Below are 25,650 nucleotides of genomic sequence, written 5' to 3' on the forward strand. Positions count from 1 at the left end.
TTGCTTGTTTTTAATTAACGCGATTTTGAGTTTTCATTCATAGACCTATACATTAAAAGAACATATTCGCATGTTTTTATTTTCATGGTAGCTGTGTTACGCGCGAAATGTGTGAAAATTAATGCACCTCAAAAATGTCCACTTTTACATTATTCACCCTGATCAGTAGCCTCCCTAATTACACAATACAATGGTATCTCTTTACATAAAATAAAAAAATAATTCAAAAAATACACAAGCAGCTTTTGGATATATTGCAATGGGCAGTTCCATTTAAAATCCACACTACCCCTGTGTAAGATTTTGGAAATATGTTCCACAGAGGGAGTATGAATTTCAAATGGAATTGGCACATCATGCAGCTCCATTTTCATACACCCTTTGAGAGAGATTCAACCTGAATCTTCCACAGAGGGAGGGTGAGTTTAAATGGAGCTGCCTAATGTGTTCATTCCATTTGAAATTCATACTCCTCCTGTAAAACATATATCCAAAATCTTCCACAGGGGTAGTGCAGATTTCAATTGTAATAGCCCAATTTGCATCTGAGCTCTTCGTTTACATCATTTTCTCAGTTTTGTCACAATCCACATTTTGATACAATAAAAACAAGTACAGGTTACACCACACATACATCCTATGGTTAAATACAATGCGCTATTTTGGTCCGCTTGAATACCAATAATAATTTCTAGTAGATAAATAAGCTTAGGACCCAAAAGAATGTGTTGTTGCCCATCACTATCTCATAGAAAATATGCCTTTAATTACCCCTCAACCCTGTTGCATAAGACATGATTATGTGTTCATCCATATCAAAACGATGCACTTTTCCGCTGCCACACATGTCTCAGTTTTTACATAATAACTAGTAATAAATACCAGACTCATCTCAAGTGGAGGTCACTTCAAATTCTTATCATCAGGATGGTATAGGAACGTTCTTTGTATTCCTAAACCATGCAACTTGGGAATGATTTGAAGCATGAAGTGACCTCTACAACTTAAGATGAGTCTGATATTTTAATATTCTTGTTAAAAAAAGCTGAAAAGTGCATCTTTTTGATTTGGATGTACACATATATGTGATGCGATCAAGCAAAATCAGTCGGAACTCGGAAATATTAAATTTTCAGTTTCTTATAAGATAGTAAAAAACATTTACAACGCTGCATTTTGCAGAAAACCTCATTGAAATTGAAATTGAACAATCAGTTCCAAAGATATGAGCAATTAAAGAGTTTCCAAAACAATAGGAAACAAAAGGAAATATTTCCCTTGTTTGGCTATATCTCAAAATCAAATTTCCGAGTTCTGACTGATTTTGCTTGATTGCATCACATATGCATAGTTGACTCGATATGGTGGTGCGCTGTATACACATTCCCTTAACTTTCTTGCACATTATCCATTATAAAACCAGAAAACTGGTTGATGTTAAGGATGACATATTAAACATATCAATACTAGAGGTCCTGCATACTTTTACCAATTGACACCGAACAAAGGGTTCAAAACCAGTGGCATAACCAGGGGAAGCTGGGGTGACAAATTTCGCCCCAAAGAAATTTTTCATGGATAAAATGGGGACAGTATGCAATTGCAAGTGTCATTAAAATGACTGAAACTGGGACAAAAAAGACAAATGGGGATGAAAATTTGGTTTTTCCCCCATACTTAAATCCTGGCTACGCAGTGTCTATCCAATACACGGTAGAGATCAACCTATGGTGCACATTAATAATATCTGTTGACTAAAATAGTGTGATAAAGATATTGCTATAATTGAAGACTGGATTTAAAAGACTAGTTTGCGTCTGATGTCGGGGCAAAGGAACGGCGCGATTGGTTGCTAACCTGCGCAGTATGGCATTTTTTGGTCTGGTTGACAGGACGTCATATGCAAACTAGTCTTTTTAATTCGGTCGCAATTTTTTATGTTTCTGTTGAACAGAGCTGAGCATTCGGCCATGATTATGGGTAACTTCCTCGCACCCAGGACCTCTACAGGGTTTTCCTCTTCAAAGGGGTTAACTTTATGGATATTAATTTATGGGGAGGAGTTGAAGTGAGGATGGGGAATGGCATTCTCCTGAGTTCTAATTTAATACACTGTTCTACTTTGGTCCATCTGAATACAGAAGCTATTCCGGTTTATAAATAAAACCAACTATATAAATGGTATAAAACTATAAAAAATAACATAAGGCACATATTGTGAATGCATAAAACAGGTGTAATTTCATTACATATTTTTACATACAATTATTTACAAGCTTAGTACTAAAACATTTTAAAATTTCCTTGAATTCCATACAAATTTTGATGCTAAAAACATTTTAAATTCATGGATATTTTGACCAAAATATACTGTTTTTGAATACTTAAAATTTGTAACATTAAAATTTTGGTGAAAATTTACAATTTTAAAATAAAAATATTTTAAATATCTGATAAATATTTCTTGAGCATTAATGAGTAGAAGGTACAAATCACAATGGGCCAATCCAGTTGAAATTCATACACCCCCTGTGGAAGATATGACCTTAATCTCCCACACAGGGAGTGTAGACTTCAAATGGAGTCACCCATTCAGGTAACCCCATTTGATCATCACAAAGTTCAAAACATCCCACAGGAACATTAGAAAAGAGCTGTAGAATGCTCTTCTGGTCTCTTCAATAAGAGCTTTAGAAGAGCTGTTTGCACCTGTGGCCATTAAAGCAATTTAATGAGTCATCTAGAGGAGCTATAAACCACTCTTGCAAATGCAACTTAAGAAGAGATGTAGAGGAGTGATTGCTCTCAAAAGGCAGTCCCTGATCCCCTATAGAAGACATGAGTGAATTTCAAATGGGGTTACCTGAATGGGATACTCTATTTGCAATACGCTCCCTGTGTGGGAGATTAAGTGTGCTGAGGCTTGTGGATCAACGTCTAGGCGTTGTGCCTGTGCGTAGCGCACTATAAATCACTGCGCTTTTTTTAATTTTTTTTTTATTAAGATCACATCTTCCATAGTGGATGTATGGATTTCAACTGGCATGGAATAGCATTCTGCAACCCCAATCAAAAGTTATTTAAAATTGATATCAACAAACGTTTCAAATTTGTGACTTCTATGTTTTGACATATCTATATTTTTACAAACATTTAACATTATAAAAACATTTTTTCAGTATTATCATTAAATAACACATTTTAATTTACCACAGCCACACTGCCCATTTCAGAGGGAATACATGCATAATCAATCATACACAGTTACTTCAAGAGTAACCATGTTGTAGTATCATCAGGCACTAGAATTAACCACTAGAATTAACCTCTCAACCACTGGTTACATAATGAGGTACCAACAGAGAAATAAACTAGCTGTGTAACTTACTTAATCTTCATTTGAAAACTGCACACAGTGCAGAGGGGTACAACAACAACAATGCTTCTAAAATGTATATTATAATAATTGAATTATTCTGTGTAAAAATATATAGGCTAAGGCAATCATCATATACATATACAATTTGTGAGAAAAAAATTATCTTGCAAAATATTTAAATACAACATTAATGAATTCTAGCAATTACCAATTCTATGCATATTATATACCTACAGATAGAGTACTACACCTTTGCATATATTCTGTATATCTAAAAACATTTACTTTTATGATTCAGTCTTTGTCGTAAAAATTGGAAGAAATTTCTTAGGAAGGCAACGAAATATACCTGATTTCTTGTGTCAAAGTGTTAAAGAACGGAGGCTGCTTACGTAAAAAAGCTCCCATTTAAAAAGAATTTCTTGGTCGCTGTCCATATTGACCAGGATCAGTTCATTCCTATATGATCACTGATTAGGCATGGATCAACCATGAATACAAACAACATTAATGGGGTATTCCAGTTGAAAGCCATAACCCCTATGGAAAAAATGCCCTTTATCTCCCACACAGGGGGTGTAGATTTCAAATGGAGTCACCCACAGCACCTGATTGGTGTATCCCAGCATGCTCTGCGGTACCATAATATAAACTGCACATGCCATAGAAAGTGTATACAAAATCCCTCACTTCAACTTTTAATTAATCAGGGGAGCTTAGACTTTTGTTTGAAAAAATATCTCTAAAGTATTGTGAAACAATCCATAGCTCTCAATATTTAAGCAGCTCTTGCTTATGTTTTGTATGTATTTGATATGGAACAAGCAGATAGACTGCAATGCATGATGGGATACTTCCTTCAGCTGCTGTGGGAGTCACCCATTCAGGTAACCCCATTTGAAATTCACACTATTCCAATTGAAATCCATACACCCCCTAAATGGAGACAAAATTTCAAATGGAGGCTACCTGAATGGGTGACTCCAATCAATCTACAGCCTCTGTGTGGCAAATTAAGGTCATGTCAGGGGGTGTATGGATTTCAACTGGAATAGCCCAGTATGTCCACTGTATACAAGAATGTATGTTCACATTGAACATTGACAATTATTTCCTATTTCATGCCAAACATAACCACAGTAAAGTTAATCAACATCATTACCCATAAATACATATTTCTGTCATAAAAAAATTATAGCATTTCATATTTACAAAGCTTTAAAAATTTCAGTACATATATCATCAAACATTGGCAAAAGCATTAACTTCACTGTCATCCGGCAGATTTACATACTGGTGTTTTTCCGTGTCATCGTATGAATCCTTTCGGAATGGATTAGGATGCCTCCGGGGTTTTAAAGCTGGTGGAGGATCATCTGAGCCTACAGCTGCAGCCGCTGCAATGATCCGGTTGTTGTTTGAATTTCGCGGACTGCCTTCCGGGTCTATCATCGGACCATGTTGCTTTTTCGGGCGACCCGGTGCGTCACGGGGTGGGCCATCTTCCGGTACTGGTGGTGGTGGCGCTCGTCGCGCCTTAGCACCTGCCGCTTTGCTCCAAGAGCCTTTCGGTGGGAATGCATGATAGCGTGGCTCGAGACCTTTGTCTTTCGGCGACTGTAAATTCTCCACAGCGTTGTCTAAAGCTCCGCTGCGAGGTGCACTGCGACTTTTCTTGTCTTCCTTCTTCTTGGGACGCGCTCCGGATCCTTTCCTCGAGGTCGCGTTAGCTGCTTTCTGGTTGTCGATGTCGTCAGCGGGATTGATAATGCTGATGTCTGCGGGCCGTGCGGGCGGGCCACCAGGGATGGTGGGATCATTTAGTGACTGGGCACTATCGATGGGGAGAAGGTAATCCTGCAGAGCTGGGTCTTGCAGTCTGGCATATTTTACATTCATACCGCAGAAGCTGAAAAGAAATGCACACAAAAGTTGACATATTATTTTCCATTTTGAAAAAGAATAGGAAACATGTACATGTCACAAAGTTACAGCTCTACAATATTTCCATTCTACTGTTTCATAAACCCTTAGACCAGGCCTTCTCAACTACTTTATTTGAAGTGCCAACTGGGAAATTTTAGAGATCATGAAGTGCCAACATGTTAAGGAAGGAATTTGTGAGGGAGCACGTGCGCGACCGAACACATAGCAGGTGGGTCCAGAGGCCCACCTTATGGCCCTTGGAGGGGTCCAGTGTGAAAGCCCTGGCTGCGGGGGTCCAGGGGTCAGCGCCCCATAAGCTCTGAGATTTTAGGGCTTTCTAAAGGCTTAGATTAAATCCTGATGAACTTATTTGCAGAGCTCAGATGTGGTATTTGCAACTTTTTTTTGTTAAAAATTTATGTGAAAAAAATTAGTAAATTTACCCTGCGCCACTAACTCCAAGCACCACAAGTGGCTCGCGCGCCGCCAGTTGAGAAGGCCTGCCTTAGACCAAGCCGCACAATTTTCTTTTAATAGGCAAGATATTAAATTTGAATGTAATTTGTGTCACATCTTCATTGTACTGAGACCCCCTCAAATTAATATCACAAAGACAATAACTCACTTTCAAAGCCCTGGTTGTCCATACCGCCCACTTGCGAGTTGCGTTTGTAGGACTCCAGCCTCTCTACGATGCTACGGAAAGATGGACGCTCTTGTGCAGTCGGCGCCCAACACTTGATCATGATATGATGACTGTACACAAAATAAAATGAAAAAATAATGATTAGGAGAATAGATAAAGAAGGAAACAAGTTATAACTTTTGTTAATGACTGCTGTAGGTTAGAAAAAAGGTCTATATCAGAATAATATCTCAATTATCTGGGTATATCTGCTACAAACTGGAATTATCAAGCATAAACATTCAAAATGCAGCATATATGAAGTGAATATAAATGAATCTTAAACTAGAAAGTTCAAAAGGTAATTTTATTCAGACATTTGATGGCATTTAGGTGTATAGGTAAAGATTATTTATTATTTTATTCATATTTATCCAGGGTAGCCCAATTCAGCCAATAGCTGGTCTTACATGGGGCCCTGCAATACATTTACATAACATATGTTTGGCTACGCTGATTTGATTTCAGGTCTGAGCTGATTTAATGATATGCACACCATCTTGGTTACCATGTGTGGCAATCCAACAGCTGATTTCATATTCCATTATAGACAGCACCACAGAGGCAAAAGGGTTTGAATCTCCCCACCCCCCATTTGCTCTTCCCCCTCCCAGTTTCCAAATCACAGACAATCCACTATTTTGAGTAAAAATAGCCATAGTTTGGGTGAAAACAGTCATATTTGGGGAGAAAATCACCCTATTTTGGGCAAAAACTACCGTTTTGGATGAAAATCACCCTATTTTGGGTAAAAATTACCCACTTTGGGCATAATTGCCCATTTTTACAACAAATTCCCTGATTTTTGCCCCCCCAAAAAAAATTTTCACTTTGCCCCCCTAAATGATTCCTGGTGCTGCCACTGACAGGGCTGTACAGAGTCATAGAGTTCTCCTTGCCTAACATCCTCACGGTAAACACTTACATGTCATCAGGGCAGTTATCAGGCCGGCTTAGTCTTCCTCCAGCAGTCACAAACTGTAAGACATCAAGGTTATTTCTGGCTGGGTATGGCTGTTGACCCAAGGTCATGGTTTCCCATGCCAACACACCAAACGACCTGAAGAAGACATGAAGTAAACATTGTACAGTCTGCTCTTTTGAAATAAAATCAGGGTTTAGAATTTTGATTTCATGACAATAATGGAGGACAGAAAACTGTTGAAAGCCATCACAAAAAGTGAAGCCTACAGCTTTAGGACTATTAATCGTATTCACAATATTTTAAGATGGTCTATTTGCACACATTTGCCAGATTTCATTTAGTATTTACAACACAGCATTGTTTTTAAAGAAAAAATGCCAATTTAAAAGTTGCATTAACAGCGATAGATGGTTATTACACCCAAGCATCATGGCATCTAAAACCAGCCCTTATCTTTGCGCTGAATTCAAATCAATAATATCTACTGCAAAAATGAAAATGAGAATTGGTTCACCTTTTCAAATTTGTAACAAACGAGGTGTCAAAATTACCGTAATAAAATGTTCCTTCTGGTGTTTTCAATAACCAAATACAATAAGTTATAGGCGTATTTATAATTGTAAGCTTTTATTTAGATTTTGACCAAATGGTGTCATAATTGTTGCAATCAAGGCAAGTTGACCATCTAAAAGGCCAAACTTGTCACAAAAAGGCTAAAGTTATGTCGCACCTGTACCTAACCCAGTGGGTACTACTGATATCTTACAAAGCCTCTAATTGGTTAGTTACATGAAGTCATCATCTGAGTAACCAATCACAATAGAGCTTTTAGTTATCTTGGTACTTTCAAGCTTTATCCCCTGGCAGCCCTACTGACTATTCTTACCATATCTCTGATTGGCTAAATACATGATATAGTCATCTCAATAACCAATCACAATAGAGCTTTTAGATATCTTAGTACTTTCAAGCTTTATCCCCTTCAGCCCTATTGACTATTCATACCACATATCTGATTGGCTCAATACATGATATAATCCTCTTTGTAACCAATCAAAGTAGTTCTTAGAGGCCGAAGATTCAGTTGGTAGTGCTCAAAAAAACTTACCATACATCAGTCTGCACAGTAAACACTCCGTCCACCAGAGCCTCTGGGGCCATCCACCTCACAGGTAACAACCCTTCGCCTTCCTTACGATAGTAGTCACTCTTGTAGATGTCACGAGCCAGGCCAAAGTCACCGATCTTTACACTTCTGTTTATGTTTGGCCCTGCATAATCTTTGGTATTGACTAGGCAATTTCTTGCTGCCAAATCTCTGCAAATGACAATGACAAAAAGGTGTAATTATATATATCAAAAGCAAAAGGTCAAGGTTCATGCTTGTATTTTTTTTTATGTCAAGTATATCTAGGTATTAACAGCTGAAATCTAGGAGATAACGCTGACGAAATTTCGGCCAGGCAAAACTGACCTGGTGAAGGGGGTCGCCGTAGATAGCTGGTTGGGATATTTTTACAGGACGGGCAAGTGTAGCAGACAATAGGGCATTACCCTGATCGGAATCGACTGTAACAAGGTCTTTTATCAAGGATCATCTGCCCAGCCATTACCAGATGGGCCACCTTTTTTTCATGCTGGGAATTAAACCCAGGACCTCTCGCACCAAAGGCAAAGACCTTAACCAGTGTGCCATGCTGCTCTCTGTATTGACAGGCCAGAGTGGCCATCTCTCTTTCAAAGCGACTGGGAGCCCAACTCCTCTGTGTGTAATGTGTGGGCAATATTTGCGCTATATGTTTTTGAGGTCATTGTGTGAAATCGGACGGGTTTGTTTTGGGCTGAGGTAATTTTTCGAGGGAGCGTGAGCTCCTGAGGTAAAATACCGAGGCCCAACACAAACCCCGATGATTGTACGCAATGACCATAAAACAGATGGTGCAAAGTTATTGTCATTCATTACAACCATTTTACAAATTTGTTTCATGAAAATAACACAATTTTTTTTTACTTTAAAAGACTATTGAAAATGTATTTTCTCTTCACTGTTTCAATGCGCATTTGATGCACAAATATACAAGCTTAATCACAGTGATTACGCAGGTTATAAAATAATGTGCCAGATTGGAACAATTATGCACTTTGCAGTCAATTAAAAGGGCATTTCGTGATCCACAGCCTCATCCCCACTTTTTTCAAAAAAAGTTGAGATTTTTATACCACTGGATACCTCTGGCTACATAATGTTTATATATCAAAAATATCGCCAAATTTGAATATCGTTCTGGTATACAACAGTGGCCTATGGTGTAATACACTACATCATGCACAACTCGCAAACGCAAAATTGGAATCAACTGAAATTTTGGGAATAAGCTTTTTTGTGGATATCTGCTGAAAAATGTCATAAAAAGAGCATGCTAGGATCCTCCTTTAAGAAACAATATGCAAATGCAGGTTATTAATGTGCCAGATTGGAACAATTATGCACTTTGCGGTCAATTAAATATATCAAATTAAGGAAATTTATTTGCGTCCGCACGTTTTATATTCATGAGGTTATAAATGTTGTATAATGCAACTCCTCTCGTTTAATAATAGGCATTAGCAACTTCTGCCTACCCCCTCACATATTGGCATACCTGTGTATAAATTTGATTGACTCCAAATACTGGCATCCCTTTGCAACATCTAAAACGATATCAGTCAAATCTGTAGGGTCAAGCCTAGCTGCTGTGGCAGATGTCGCCCTCGCACCACGCAGGTAGGTCAAGAGGTCACCGCCTTCCATCAACTCCAGAATAATGAATTGTGGGTCGTTGTCAAGGCAGACACCGAGGAGTCCCAGGATGTTCTCATTCTGGAAATTGCTGTTTTTGAGTAAATTAATGCATAAATGCTTGTTAATAATATCATGTTGATGTAGTATGACGTCCAGGGCCACCTTGGTTATGGTTAATGTAAGTTGCATTAGTTCCTTTTTTATAATAAAAAAAAATCTCTGAAATAATATGGGTACACCAATTTTGTTGAGAATTTTTTTTTTTTTTTGGGCAAAAATATGGGCAGGTCACTCCAAAATTTTCCAGGCTGGTTTAACAAGCCAAGATCTATCTAGATCTATTGTAGTAACCCATTTCTCACGTCTGTCAAAGTGGACACCCTCACAAAATCCATATTAGTTGTGTACAGGGCCTTTCATTTCCAGCCAATTTTCTCTGCATAGAAAATACCAATTTGCATTTTTTGTGTGTAATTGTTCAGAGTTTATTCCCCTGATAAGAAATTTAACTTTTAGAATTGTTTCACCAAGAGGTATTTATTTTATGGTATGTTTTGGTAAGTGTCCTATTCGTGTCCAAGGGGGCGCACCTAGGTTTCATTATCATTGAGGTATAGGACTTTTTATTTTTTCGGAGAAGAGCAGGTAGGGTAACTACTTGATTATATTTCTACATGTTCATGTTACATACTCTGAAAATTTTAGAAAATTCGCACGAGTCCGTTTTTTTTTAATCACATTTTTGTTCCTAAAATGGGGGGTTACAGCCCCCTCAACGGGCACTCTCTCCATAGGGCTACATGTAAAGATCAGTTATAGACAAATGGCCCTAAAATAAAACAGACTCGTTCATTTTTCCTCAAATTTTGCATATGATGTAGATTTAACATCTGGAATGTAATGCAAGTGTTGTCGTTGCTGCTCTTCTAAATTCATTTTTGAAATGTCCGCCCCAGACCAAGGTGGGCGAGATGGAACAGCCAAATCCCAGCTAAAACAACCAATGAGAAGAAGCGATCTATTGTAAGTGACATCATTTCGACTGACTGAATCTTACCCCATGAGAGCAGCCTCCTTCAAGAACTCATCTTTTTCTTCATCAGTTGCCCCCTTTCTCAATGTCTGAAAAATTAAAGAAACAATTATGCATGATATTATTCATACAAACAAACATCCAAATTTATATGACTGTACAGAAAATTTTGTGAGTACAAAATTATATCATTTTATCCCTCTCCTTTAATATTGATCTATCAACATTTCCAGATAAAGCCTCTGTAGAAGTTAAGATTGGTTAAGAATATCTTCTCTCTGACCCAAAGACTGACAGTAAAATTGTTAACATGATTCATTGGGAGTGGCTTATGTTTCCTTGTTCTTAATCTTCAATTCTGTTTCTTTCTTTTCTTTCCATTGGCCTATAATAGGTCATCATGCTTATAATTATATAGTGTGTCTCATCTCAAGTTGAGAGTCACACCATATTTGATTTTGCAGTGGCAAATTCAAATCAGAGAGTTAACGCAGTATAGACAAATCACTGTGCTATGTGTATGTTTATGCCCCACAGGATTAGGTAGCAGGCTATTCAAATCTTTAGAAAAGAAACACTATAGGAGGGCTTTTTAGTTAAGCTTGAGCATTTTGCTTGAGCCTGGTCCCATCATGACCAAAGTGTGACTCAGCCACAGAATTAGAGAAGGAGAAGCGGGACTCAACCGCCATCTTGATACAGGCATGGAGCAAAAATTGGGGGTATTCGGTTTCCCTCGGAATGCACTCTAGGCATTCCTTGTCATGCAAGCGCAATATGGATGATGGGCGCATTTGTGAGACGCAGCACTTGATGTGAATTTCAAGACACTTCAGATGATATGCAGAATTGTTTTTGGGTCACATGTCTGGGTGCACTACTCACCTTTACAGCCACTCTTGTATCACCAGTACCTGCGCCATGGATCTCTGTAGCCAGGCCTTCAAAGACTTCTCCAAAAGCACCACTACCCAAGAAAGTAACCAACTTGAGACGCTCTCTGGGGAAGATTGGAAGCTCCACTTCTGCACCACCCGCAGTTGTCCTGCAGTGAACAAAGTCATAGGCTATTGGAGTTAAATCCATTACACCCCCTATGGAAGATATGACCTTAATCTTGCACACAGGGAGTGTGAATATTAAATGGGGTTAGCTTAATGGGTGCCTCCATATGAAATCTACATTGTACACCCCCTGTGTGGGAGATTAAGGACATGTCTTCCATTGGAGGTGTACAGATTTCAACTAGAGTCGCCAAAATGCAATGGAAATGTTAGTGTATATATGGGATGGTTGGCAATTTACCACAAAACAATAAAAGAAACAAAATGATTTTACTCAAGTGGATTAAAATCAAGTACAGGTTTCCTCACACACTTTCAATTATAACACTTTATGACCAAATCACAAAATTCGACTGATAAAATAACATACTTAAAACCAGCTTCTGACCAATCCTTGTTAAGCTGTCCTTGCCTTCAAGTTTAACCCTAATGCCTCCAAATACCGCAGGATGGGTGCCTCCCATCAATTGGGCAAGGGCAGGCAACACATAGGCAACTTGGACCATACCCACTCAGAGTGTTAGGGTTAATATTTAAAGGCCCATGTGGTTAAAAAGTAACTATGGAATGCATGTACAAGGTTTTTGGGCCATTTGTATAGCCCAACCACAATGATCTCGTAGGTTTAATCACTAAGACAGGCAACGTGGGCCCGCTGGTCACCTGCTGGTCAACGGCCCATGACAACCAGGAACCCTGCCTTGTTCTTCAGCGCCTCCTGGTCCCCCCTCCACACCAGGCCTCAAATTTTCATTTTTGGGGGGCAGACCTTTTTCAAGCACACTGGGCAAAGACAAAGAAGGGCACCAAGGCCAACAAGTGATAAAGAATGCCTTTGAAGTTTACCAAAACTGAAAAAGGGCAGGCAATAGCCTTGGTGGCCTCCATGAAATTTGAGCCCTGCTCCACACATGCGCCCGATTTTTTGCCCCATGCCATATGCACGAGGCATGCACAGTGACCATCCACCTGTTCAGTATGCTCAATAACCCTAGCACCCCCAAACAATACAGGCTGGGTGCCTCTTTTCCGCGGGGCAGGTCGGGCAACACATATACGTCGCATACTTAAATAAGTGTCAACTTACGTGACTGCATAGAGAGTATTATCCCTGTTGACGACAGACGTTGGCATATTTCTTAACGTAGCTAGTTCTTGATCTGGAGCATAATGTACTGCCATGCCAGACTCCATCTTCCTCTTATTAGCAGCTTTGCTTCTAGCAACTACAGAGTGGGAAAGAAAACAATTATTGACACCAGGACTCTAATAAGTATGTTTATTTGTGGGTAAGCATCAACATAGACCCCATTCACACCAGGAACATCGCTTCATTTGATCAAGATTTGAATGGGCTGGTGTGAACACATGTCTCTTCATTTGATCTTCATTAACTAAAGAAAAGAAGATCAAATAAAGTTAAAGCCATAATGTACGATCTTATAATATGAAATTGGTTAATTTTTTTCAAACCTGTTTTTTGTGTGCATATTTGTAATGTCCCAACTTGCACCTAAATGGAATCGGCCAAATTTGTTGTCTTTGTAGGTCAACAGAACAAAGTTCTACATATTATCATAATTTTAAAATTATGATAACATGTCCTCCCATAGAACTGCATGTTAAATGGCCAAAATAACCAGTGGGGTTTCTTTCACTCTACCTTGTTATTTCAACTTAAAATGGACAGCAACCCTTCCCGGCATTTATTACTAATGTTATTTCAACATTTTGAATAAAGAATAACAAAATTAAAATTTGACGGAAATCGTACATTAAGGCTTTAAAGAGCTTCACAGATTAAGCAATTGCTTAAAGGGGCATTTCGTGATCCACAGCCTCATCCCCCCACTTTTCCAAAAAAAAAAGTTGAGATTTTTACACCACTGGATACCTCTGGCTACATAATGTTTATGTACCAAATATTTCTTGCAGATTAATTGCTTAGCAAAATATCGCTAAATTTGAATTTCGTTCTGGTGCACCAGAACGAAATTACAACACATTGTCTATGGAGCAGTGTAATACACATAATCATGCATTAACTCGCAAACGCAAAATCGGAATCAACTGAAATTTTGGAAATAAGCTTTTTTCGGGAATTATTTGACCTACATTATGAAAATGCATGAGTATTTTATCATCAAATTGAACTATAAATGCTTATTGATTAAATTCATGGAGCAGTTGGGCAAACAATTTTGTACAAATAATGTTTACACTTACCGAATATGACCGCTATGACAATAACTATGATGAGAAGAATGACCCCGGCTACAGCTGCATAGATGACAGTCAAGTCAGTACCTGAATAAGAATAGATAAAGAAAAAGTTACAATAAGAACTTAATTTCTTTTTCCTAACTTATGCATGTAATGTTGAATGGCATGTTAGTGGGATAAAGTAAATAAAAAATTTGGCAAAATTCTAAGCAAAATGAATCATATAGAATTGCAGATTCATACGCAATGGTAATAACTATGAAAATTGTTAATTTAAACTTCAATACTACTTGTTTATTTCGCGTACCAGGAGCGCTTTCGAGGAACTTACTCGTCATCAGCCGATGTTGTTAGCTCTGATGATCAGGTTGGGCTCTAGCCGTTTCCAAGAAAACATCAGAGCTACATCGGCTGATGACGAGGAAGTTCCTCGAAAGCGCTCCCGTAAGCGAAATAAACAAGTAGTGTTGAAGTTTAAATTAATAATTTTCTAAATGAAACATGTTTACCACAAGTGTGCAAAATTCATTTTTTGGGCATTTCCCCTCAAAATAAATTTAATTTTGAATATTGACTGTTATTATGAGTGGTATTCACCCTTTGCACGGATCCGCCCTCTTGCAAACGTATGCGCAAAAAGTCAGAAGGCTTTTGCAAAAGATACACGGCAGTTAAAGCATGCATTTGATGGGCGCACACACACGCAACACACACTTTGCGGGTAGAACCTCATTTTGAGATGACCATGCGATCGGTGAATAGGTCTTGAAAAAGGATAAGAATTGAGTTGTGTATCATTCAGCAAAACAGAATAACACTTTTCAATAAAAAAATAGATTTTGAGTAATCCGGAGTAGGATACATATTGCAGGCATGAAAACTTGTCTTGAAAACAACCCACTGAAAACCATGTTTTTTTACCATTTACTGTAAGTCTGACTCAGAAATAGGCTGAAAAAATGAAAAAAACAATAAAAAAAACCACTGAAAACAAAAATAAAAAAACACTGAAATCAGCTAAAATACTGGAAATTTTCATGCTTGATATTGGTATATTCCATTTAAAATCCACACTACCTCTGTAGATGTTTGAAATATCTTCCACAGAGGGAGTATGAATTTCAAATGGAATGAACACATTAGAAAGCTCCATTTGAATTCCATACACCCTCTGAAAAAGATTCAATCTGAATCTTCCACAGAGGGAGGGTGACTTTCAAATAAAGTTTGCTAATGTGCTAATTCCATTTTGAATCCATACTCCCCCTGTGGAAGACATCTCCAAACTCTTCCACAGGGGAGTGTGGACTTTAAAGGGATTAGCCATTGAATACATACCTGCAGATACTGGTTCAGGCATTACAACAAAGTGATCACCGCTGGCCGAACTATACTCTCCTTGCACTCCATCACGGATAGCGGCCACTCGAAAACGATACGTCTCTTCTGCGGTAAGGTTCACTCGCCAAAACAGTTGTGGTCCTTTGTATACAGTGATCCATGCTTCAGTCTGTCGTTTCATGTCGGTTTTACTGTGTAAAAGAGATGGACAAGTTGGTTTGAATAGTGAAAATAATTCATTCAAAATATTCATAAAAACAAAAAGCTGACTATTTTAAATGGGAAACAACTTTTTTAGATCCATCTTTTTTAGATCCATCATTTGAAATCCATACACCCCCTATGGAAGACATGACCTTAATCTCCCACACAGGGGGTGTGAATTTCAAATGGAATCACCCATTCAGGTAACCCCCATTTGAAATTCACACTCCGGAGATTAAGGTCATGTCTTCCATATGGGGCGTATGAATTTCAACTGGAATAGCAAATAATTCATCCTTAACCCCCTGAGCACTACCTGCCGATCTAACATTGCCTCTAATTGGTCAATTACATGATATTTTCACTTTAATCACCAATCAGAATGGAGCTTTGTAAATAATTCACCCCAATTTTTTTGTGTGGTGAAATTATTCTAACAATGTTGCTGATTGGGTTAATTGATAATGAAAACTTTTTTCTTGGCCAATCGACAGGAAGTTCTCATGGGGTTAAGGATACAGCATCAAACTTTATTTCTTAACTGAATACTCACGCTGCTTGAAGAATATAAGACAGCTCTCCCGGTCCATTGGCTGAGGGCGCCTTCCATGTGACATCATACACCTCAAACTTGGCATCAACCTCGTCTATGCGCGGTGCTAATGGGATACCAGGTAGGCCAGCTGAAAAAATAAATAAATACAGTACAACTTCTTTTATCCTGCCATGATGGGACCAAGCAAATCCGGATAAAGTGAATTATGTGTAATTCTGCACTGAATGTCAAAATGTCATCACCTTCAGTGGTACAATAAATTTATTAAAGCGATCGAGTTAGCTCAATTGGTAAGGCGTTAAAGACTCCTGTGAATTGGTGTTTCACGATGCGAGACCAGTACAATTTGTTCCTGTAACTTGAAATTCCCCTCGGCAAGGAACTTACTGCTTGTCCATACAAGAAATCAAGGAACTTCTTGATTATTCTGATATCTGAAATGAACAGCTGTGCCTTCTAACCTCAAGGGAAGAAAGTCTTATAGAGAAATTGAGGACAGGCTTTACTATAAGGCTACTAAGAATACACAATTGATTTTTTTGGTGTTTTTTTTGTGATTTCCGTGGATTAGGAGAGTCCCTTGACCTAAAGCCAAGTGCTACAATCATTCGTGGCTGATTTTAAAATTGGAAAAAAATTACAATGTTGTATCCAGAATGGGCAAATATACGCTGGCGAAGTGATGTAATTAATCGGATTAACTACCATAGCAATAGATGAATACAATTTTTGAATAGATCGCCCCTGCACTACAACGTTCATGCGGTACCGATGCATTGAACCATAGATGTCAAAGAAATGCTAATCACTTGCACCTGTAAGATTAGTCTCTTTGAAAAGAGCGGTATTGTATTCAGTCTACTATATGATTGACGACAGGTGATGAGTACAACCTGCTGTAGTGCAGTGCAGTATATTCAAAAATTGTATTCATCTATTGCTATGGTAGTTAATCCGATTATGATGTCACTTCACCAGCGTATATAACTTATGGTCAGTTCAGAATCTATTTCAGATATAGAAATTTGTACAAAATCAATGCATATTTAGATCTTGAATAGCTTATGAAGTGTATACAAGTTACAGATATGCCCCTTTTGGATACAAAATTCTAATTTTTTGGTGATTTTTTCCCATTTAAAAAAAATCAACCATGAACGATTTCCGCACATGGCTTTAGGTCCAGGGACTCTCCAAATCCGTACAAAAAAACAACTTTTACCTATTCGCACATTCTTAGCAGGCCTACTTTACAACATTCCTGACAAATCTCTTCACTTACCCATCGTTTCATATGTTTGTATTAGATCGTCATTTCCCTCATATAAATATGACTCCCCAGATCGGTATGTGACGGCTGCTCTAACATGGTAGTAAGTGTATGGTCGCAATAGGGGTGTATCATCACCAAGAATCACTGCATATATGGTGTCATTGACTGTGTCCTCTTCCCCAGCTGACAGCCAAAGTTCCCTACCATTTGGTAAAGGTGCCTGTTGATAGTGAGAAAATGCAATTTACCAAACAATAATACCTATATTTTGTTCAGCTTATAATTGACGAAGACTCATAACATAGTGGATTGATTGATATAAAATAATGAGAATGACTTGCACTCCCTGCACTCAGTTGACCTGAGGGGTCCGTGGTTCAAAACAGCACAACTTTTCTTTTTTTCTTTCTTCTTTCCCATCGCCAAAAAGCACCTGGGCCATTAGGGTTAAAGTAATATTAAAGCAATAAAGCAAAGCAATGTTCTCAAGAAGTACTCAAGATCGCAACCTACCCCATCTCCAACAGTGCCAGCTTCAGCATACTGTATGGCATGACGGATTATACTCATATCTGATGGCGAGTTCCAGTTAACTCCTAATGTCACATCTGTGGTCCCTAACAATTGAACTGCATTTGGTTCGGCAAAAGTGCTTTCCAAAACAGGTGCTGTGGTACTGTACTCAATATTTGTTCCGGTGTAAGATAGAACCTGAAAGAGACAAAATATGTAGGCCTATATTAGGGATGACCAATGAACCATCAACTTGATTAGAACACTCCCATAGACATGCAGGGAGCTCAACTGTGCATTGCTTGCACAGACATAACTTATTTGGTTTTTCTGTAAGTGTGAGTCAAAATTGGTCCATCGCCACAGTGCGCTTAATTGCCAGTGGCCAAGCACAGCACTGCTCAGAATGGCACAACATATTCAGATCAATAAGATCAGGTGAAAACCTTGACCTACTGAGCTGTAATTTGGCAGAGTTGCCAGTAATACCTCTATCATACCCTCTGTAAAAAGGTTAAAAAATGGACAAGTAGATCTCCAGTTTCCCTTTGGAATTTCCATACACCTTTCGAATCATGTTAAATAGACACCTTTCTGAACATAAATGTGAAGTTTCATGCTCATTTGATGTATTTTTCACCTGATCTCAACCCTAAACTTTTTCTTATATTTATACCATCTACACTGACTTGCTGCTATACACGCACAGGAGCTGTACTTTTAAAATACGCGCCTAATCAATAATGAGTCTTTCACTCCATTGTTAAAGTACTGTACTCCCTGTAGCATTATGGAGTGACCAGGTCCTAGAGTGTGATGGTTTTGTAGCAGATGACAGTATTCATTCAAGCCTATCAAGGTCATATTAGCCACTTGCTGAATGGCTGGGCATTATCAGCTATCAAAGAGATACCTTATGCAGCTGCCAATCACAGTAGAGGTTAAACATTTTGTTAAAACCCCAAAAGTGATATCAGGACAAAGCTGTGCATGTTAGTACTTGATTGTCTGGATTCCTATGTTGAAAATCCCTTGTAGTAGTATTTTTTTTATGTGTAGTGTATATTGTTGTGGAAAAAAAGTTCACCTGGACTTTTGATTTTGTGCCATTTTGGGTGAGTTTTGGCAAATGTTTTCTAAAAGTGCCTCGGTTTGAAGAAACAATTTATGCTTTTGACTAGTAAAGTGCCATTTCATAAGAAACCCCTTTGATACTTTCACAATATGCTTGTTTCATGTTTGCATATATATTAAAATAAAGAAATATAAAAGGTAAATATATGCTTATACCAATTTTGCACCCATTGCTATTTTTTGGACTTTGTCATTTTATTTCGCTCCAATGACCGGTCAGAATGGGAAACTTTGAAAATTCATATTTCAAAAGTTTTTGACCGATTTTGACCATTTAACCACCAAAATACTTCTGCTGATGAGTTCTTTCCAGAAAACAATCTTTTGTAGCAATAGGGGCAACATGAAATTTTGATGGTCATCCCTACCTATATATTGAATTTCCTTGCATTAGGCCATCTTAATTTTATAGTTCGTCTCAAAGCCACCGAGCGCATTTGTAAAATCACCCGCTTTTTGCACATTATTCCTGCTGGATTGAGAATTTTTTTTTTTCGCTGTTTTAATTTTTTTTCCAAATCCACCACACAAAAATCTCACATCTGATATCGCCAGACGTCAAAATAGCCTAAATCGTAAATCTTAGGAAAATTCTTTATCTTGAATTTTGACCACAGTGAAACCTCCTTGAAAGATGAAAAGGTGGCCTATTCTTGTCAAAAAGCTTGTCTTGCTGAATAAAAAGTAAAAAACCCTTAAAAAAATGCATTTCGCATTAGTTTTTTTAACTTGGAAAGGGCTTTGAGACAAACTATTAAGTTAAGATTGCCTATAATAGATTAAATAAAGTGGCACTATTCATATTCAACACAAAATTGAACCACCGTTATTGATTCACTTTAAAAGAAACACTGAAAATAATGAAAGTTTTGCATTTAGTTAGGTGTTATGAATAGGTCTCCTGCTTTTCAGGCGACTTTATTATTAACAACAATAGTTACAGATAGGTTATATGAAAAAAATCAATAAATATCTACAAAAGAAAGAAAAATAAAAGAAAGAAAAGAAAAGAAACAAAAGAAAGAAAGAAAAACAACAGAAATAAAAACAAACAAAATATAATGAAAGCACTTAATGTGCTATTCCAGTTAAAGTCCATACACCCCCTATTTGAAATATACACCCCCTACCCGTGTAGGAAATTAAGGTCCTGTCTTCCACAGGGGGTGTATGGATTTCAACTAGAATAGTCCAATCTTCTGTACTGACCTTAAATTCATACTCTTGGTCATCTGCTAGTTCACTTATCCCTATCGTATACGTATCATTAACAGCCCTCACATTACCGAAATCTGTGACACTACTCAGGCCCTCGCCAGTTCGAGAGTACTCTACGCGGAATCGTAGCATGTTAGGATCTCCGTTAGCAATTTCTGGTTGAGTCCATGTTGCCCGGACACGAGATTCTGTCAGGACTTCAATGATGAAATTCCTGGCCTCGGAAGGAACTATAATGGAAAGTAAAAACTGCATGAGATTCATGAAAGCTTATGAACAAACCTACAATCAAGGAAAACTGACCACCCCCCAAAAAAAAATCTGACCTTTTTGCTTACAACTCAAGAACGGTATGTTGCAGGTAGGTCAAACTATACTTTTTCTGAATCCTTGAAATGAGAGGAATAATTTGGTGTGCTTGTTAACCAGATTTGAGCAACTTTGAAATTTGACCACTGTGTTGACCTTTAACCTTGAATATGGCCGGAGTGCCGGGAATTATTTTTTGTTAACATCTTGAATGTGTTATAGGACCATAAAAGGGAGCTAAAAAGTTAGTTTGGTAGAGTCCTGTGGGGGGGGGGGGGGCATCATTAACTTCACGTAGATACCAGACTAATACCTGTAACAAGATGGAGGTTGAGTCTTGGTTCTCTAATTGACCTTTTCGGTAAATCCCATAACCCTTTACGAGTACACCTGTGACCTTGTCATTTGACGTCACGCCGATCTCGCCGATGCGCACATCGCTTATCGAACATCGTTACTGCGCATTGCAAGTCGGCGTGACGTCAAATGACAAATTCTCTGGTGTACTCGCAAAGGCTTATGGGATTTACCGAAAAGGTCAATTATGTGACCCCATTATCATCCCACACCTTTCACACACCAAAAACAAAAACCTACTTCCTTCAGCAGTTCGATACACTGCAGCAGGTCCATGCGGTTGGTCTCCAGTTTTGTACAAATTAGCAACAGATATTTCTATAGAATAGTAGGTGTATGGTTCCAATCCTATTAAGGTCACAGATCTCTCCGATGTTGTCTAGATATGCGAAAAAAATATACAATCAATGATTCAAGTACAAAACCCAACTCAGTTTGTGTGACAACAAAATGTTCTGGAGTATTACGGCATTACGTTTTGTTACCTGGAGAGATTTGATCATGTCTCACATCCTTTTTCAACCAAATCGATGGTAATAACTCTTGTCGTGAGGGATCAACATTTAACTACATATTGCCTCGGGCAAAACTCACATACTGGGAACTAAATACCACACAAGGTCATTTTTATGTAACTCATTGGCCCATGTGTGCCATATACTGCCTCTAGCTATAATGACAGCCTGGTGATATGGTCAACTCATTGACAGATACCAACCTCAGGAGGGAATTTAATTTGTGATAAATTCTCTTCAGGTAGTGAAACGTAATGGAAAAAGTGGACATTTTTGTATTACCAATAATTTGTTCTTTATGCATTCTCTAATGAGAAAATAACGAAGTGAGAATATATTTCTTTTACGTGTAGGGCAATGTAAGAAAACGTAGAATCGCAACTTTGGCAAAAAGTGGCAAAGTGGGAAAAAGCAAAAATTAATCGTGTGCACAAATGTCCACTCTATACGGCATTTGTTATCTAATATAAAAATAACATAATAATAATAAAAATAAAAAAAAAAAAACAACAACAAAATAATAATAATAAATAAAAAAAAAAAAAAATAATAATAATAATAAAAATAAATAAATAAATAAATAAATTAATAAATAAATAAATAAATAAATAAATAAATAAATAAATAAATAAATAAATAAATAAATAAATAAATATAAATAAATAAATAAATAAATAAATAAATAAATAAATAAATAAATAAATAATAAATATAAAAAAAATTATAAAGCGCCTTTATAATGTAAAAAAAAAAATATGTACATAATATGTTATTTTTGAAAAAGTCAGGGTATAAACCTGAGGCACCACATCTAATTTGGTCCTGTAGTGCTATCGGTGTCCAGTTAGGTCCCGATGGCTCTCTCTGTCATACCCTGGTGATGTAATCATTGTATCAAGCGAAATAATTACATTTGCATAGTAATATCGTTTTTCATTTAAAAGGGCATTTCGCGATCCACAGCCTCATCCCCCCACTTTTCTCAAAAAAAGTTGAGATATTTATATCACTGGAAACCTCTGGCTACATAATGTTTATGTACAAAATATTTCTTGCAGATTAATTCGTTTAGCAAAGATATTGTGAAATTTGAATTTCGTTCTGTTGCAAATTACAACGCATTGTCTATGGAGCAGTGTAATACATATAATCATGCTGACTCGCGAACGCAAAATCAGAATCAACTGAAATTTTGGGAATAGGTTTTTTTTCGTGGATATCTAATGAAAAATGACATAAATAGAGGATGCTAGGATCACGAAATACTCCTTTAAATAAAAAATCAACACACTACACAAATTTTCAGGCTACAATAAAATAGCCATTGGTACCTATTGGGCCACCTATTCAGGCACCCATAGCCGGATAGCCCTACAGGACCAAACAAGATGTTTTGAATAGAATAGGCAACTGGGTAACTTCCATTTGAAATACTCACTCCAGTTGTGAAAGATATAGGTAAAGCCATTATGGCTACAGAATGGAAGAAAACCACAGAGGGAGTATGAGTTTCAAATAGAATAGACAGTTGAGTAACGTCCATTTGAAATACTCACTCCAGTTGTGAAAGATATAGGTAAAGCCATAATACAGGGGGAGTATGGGTTTCAAAATGATTAACTCTTACCAATTACATTTGAAAAACATACTCCCCCTGTGGAAGATATTTCCAAAATCTTCCACAGGGGTAGTGTGCATTTTAAATGGAATAGCCACTACATAATCTGTGGCGCTTTTTTTTCTTCAATTTTTTACTTACTTTCATCAAAAATCAAATATATTTTAACTTGAAACTTACTACTTCTTGAAACATGTCAGTTGCATTATCAGTCTTGTAGTATACTGTGTACATTGGTGTAGCAAGCTCAATGAATGCGCATTCTGGTGCTGAGGTTGCTTGAGTGACGATCAATGACATTGTGTCAAATGTAGCTGAATCGAGTATTGGAGACGTGGAGTAGTCTTGTGGTACTAAACATGCAGGGTCTGCAAATGAAAGTATGAACATGCGTAATGATATTGCGTCAACTGCAGATAAATCATGTACAGGAGATTTAGTGTAGTCTTATGATACTAAACATATAGGCTCTGCATTAAAGCCATAATGTACGATCTTATAATATGAAATTGGTTAATTTTTTTCAAACCTGATTTTTGTGCATATTTGTAGTCCCAACTTGCACCGAAATGGAATCGGCCAAATTTGTTGTCTTTGTAGGTCAACAGATCAAAGTTCGACATAAAGTCATAATTAAAAAAAATTATGACTTTATGTCTTCCCATAGAACTGCATGTTAAATGGCCAAAATAACCAGTGGGGTTTCTTTCACTTTACCTTGTTATTTCAACTTAAAATGGACAGCAACCCTTCCCGGCAGTGATTACTAATATTATTTCAACATTTTGAATAACGAATAACAAAATTAAAATTTAAAGGAAATCGTACATTAAGGCTAGTATAAGTGTGAAAGCTAGAGAGTTTAATAAGTCTGAAGACCACCCAACCTGTCTGCATGCAAAGGCTAGAATTAAAAATGGCCTATTTCAGGACAACTTTTACGAAAGCACCAATCAAAATGGGCTTTTCCATTTAGGATCCAAACTACCCCTGTTGAAGATTTTTGAAATATGTTCCACAGAGGGAGTATGAATTTCAAATGGAATTAATACATTAGACAGATCCATTTGAAACTCACCCTCCCTCTGCAGAAGATTCAGGTTGAATCTTTCTCAGAGGGTGTATGAAAATCAAATGGAGCTGCCTAATGTGTCAATTCCAATTGAAATTCATATTCCCCCTGTGGAAACGTATTTCCAAAATCTTCCACAGAGGTAGTGTGGATTTTAGATGGAATAGCCCAACAAATTCAACCAATCAAATTTCACAAACAAATTGAATGTGTATTCGACCACACAGTGGGCACCGCATTCAGTACACTGCATCAAAAAGAGCAACACTGTACATGATTCTTGTTAACAATCATACCATGTGTGGTCCAGGGGTCGCGCTAACCTGCGTTTCTGCGCGTACAGCGCATATTTTTAAGTTTGGGCGCATATATTCATTTTTGCATATCAGTTCAGGGGTTTTCATGCGCACAGAAAAATGAAAACATGTGAAAGAAAAATAAAAGCTTCGATCTCCAATATTTACGGCCCGTCCAGAAATTATGTAACATAAAATGCAATGTAACATAAATGTTGAATTGAAGTCGCCAGTAGCATTGTAACATAATTTAAAAATAGAAATAAAATACACACCACCGCATAATTACACAGATTGCGATATTGTCTAGAATCACTGCTGGTGAATTATTGCAGTACTGAATGATGACACACGTACGGGAGTTGGTAATTTCTAATTCTAGGGATCGGAAAGAAATGCTTTGTGGGTGGTGTGTAGAGATATGCCATCAGTGAAATACGACACAATGATCGGCCAGAGAAGAAAAAATGACAAAAATTTGCCCTTGAATTATGTTTTATAGTCATAATACTCCAGTAATCCAATAAATATCATAATATTTGGCCTAAACTTGAACTCATTTGCAATGAAATGTCATTTTTATTGAGTAAAGCATTGCTTCCATGTGGTGCCAATGGTGTTGAATTCTGCACTTTGCAAGTTGAACTGCATTTTGTGGAATTCGCCAATTCGGCGAACTTTTATGGCATAAAGCAACACTTTTATAGTAAGTAAACTGCTCGAACTTTCTTAAAAAGCGAGATAGTTGGTTACAGGCGAGAATCGTGCCGTGAAAAGCGAGATCACGCTTTTTGCTGGGCTAAACAACTATTAATATTATACCAATGGTACCGGTAACACATCATTATAGCCAAAATCACAAAATCTGATACTGACACATATAAAATGGTACATTCAATACTTAACAGATTAGAGAACCCCTCATTTTAGGATTTGAGCGCATATTTTTAACACTTTCAGGGGGTTCAGGGGTTCTGAGAACCCCTGGTTTTAAAACCTAGTGCTACATCTGGTGTGGTCGCCAACTTGTGGTTGCTTGTGGAGTCTTTGTTTGCAGCACGTGACATCTGATTTCTGAAGATTTCCAAAAAACTTCTGAAAAGGTCTACTGACAGTGACAAATGATTTTTCTTTATTGGAAGAGAAATAAGACCATTATTTCTGAAGATTTCTGAACAGCTTCTGAAAAGTTCTACTGACAGTGAAAAATGATTTTTCTTTATTGGA

General features: G+C 37.5%; 1 protein-coding gene across 1 annotated transcript in view; it reads right to left on the bottom strand.

Moving 5' to 3' along the window:
* Positions 1-3,734: 3,734 nt before the first annotated feature.
* Positions 3,735-25,650, bottom strand: part of LOC140140596 (proto-oncogene tyrosine-protein kinase ROS-like) — a 141,197-nt gene continuing 119,281 nt past the window's right edge. The window contains exons 27-42 of the mRNA XM_072162353.1: positions 23,236-23,423; positions 21,163-21,301; positions 20,248-20,486; positions 17,905-18,102; positions 17,401-17,611; positions 16,116-16,245; positions 15,356-15,549; positions 14,021-14,101; positions 12,882-13,020; positions 11,616-11,775; positions 10,755-10,819; positions 9,558-9,785; positions 8,024-8,233; positions 6,916-7,050; positions 5,931-6,061; positions 3,735-5,301 (exon numbers count right to left, since the gene is read on the bottom strand). Coding sequence (XP_072018454.1) covers positions 4,622-5,301; positions 5,931-6,061; positions 6,916-7,050; positions 8,024-8,233; positions 9,558-9,785; positions 10,755-10,819; positions 11,616-11,775; positions 12,882-13,020; positions 14,021-14,101; positions 15,356-15,549; positions 16,116-16,245; positions 17,401-17,611; positions 17,905-18,102; positions 20,248-20,486; positions 21,163-21,301; positions 23,236-23,423 — 3,128 coding nt within the window. The 3' untranslated portion in view covers positions 3,735-4,621. The remainder of the gene's footprint in view (positions 5,302-5,930; positions 6,062-6,915; positions 7,051-8,023; positions 8,234-9,557; positions 9,786-10,754; positions 10,820-11,615; positions 11,776-12,881; positions 13,021-14,020; positions 14,102-15,355; positions 15,550-16,115; positions 16,246-17,400; positions 17,612-17,904; positions 18,103-20,247; positions 20,487-21,162; positions 21,302-23,235; positions 23,424-25,650) is intronic.

The sequence above is a fragment of the Amphiura filiformis genome, chromosome 19, assembly GCF_039555335.1.
Source record: "Amphiura filiformis chromosome 19, Afil_fr2py, whole genome shotgun sequence".
Classification (NCBI taxonomy): Eukaryota; Metazoa; Echinodermata; class Ophiuroidea; order Amphilepidida; family Amphiuridae; genus Amphiura; species Amphiura filiformis.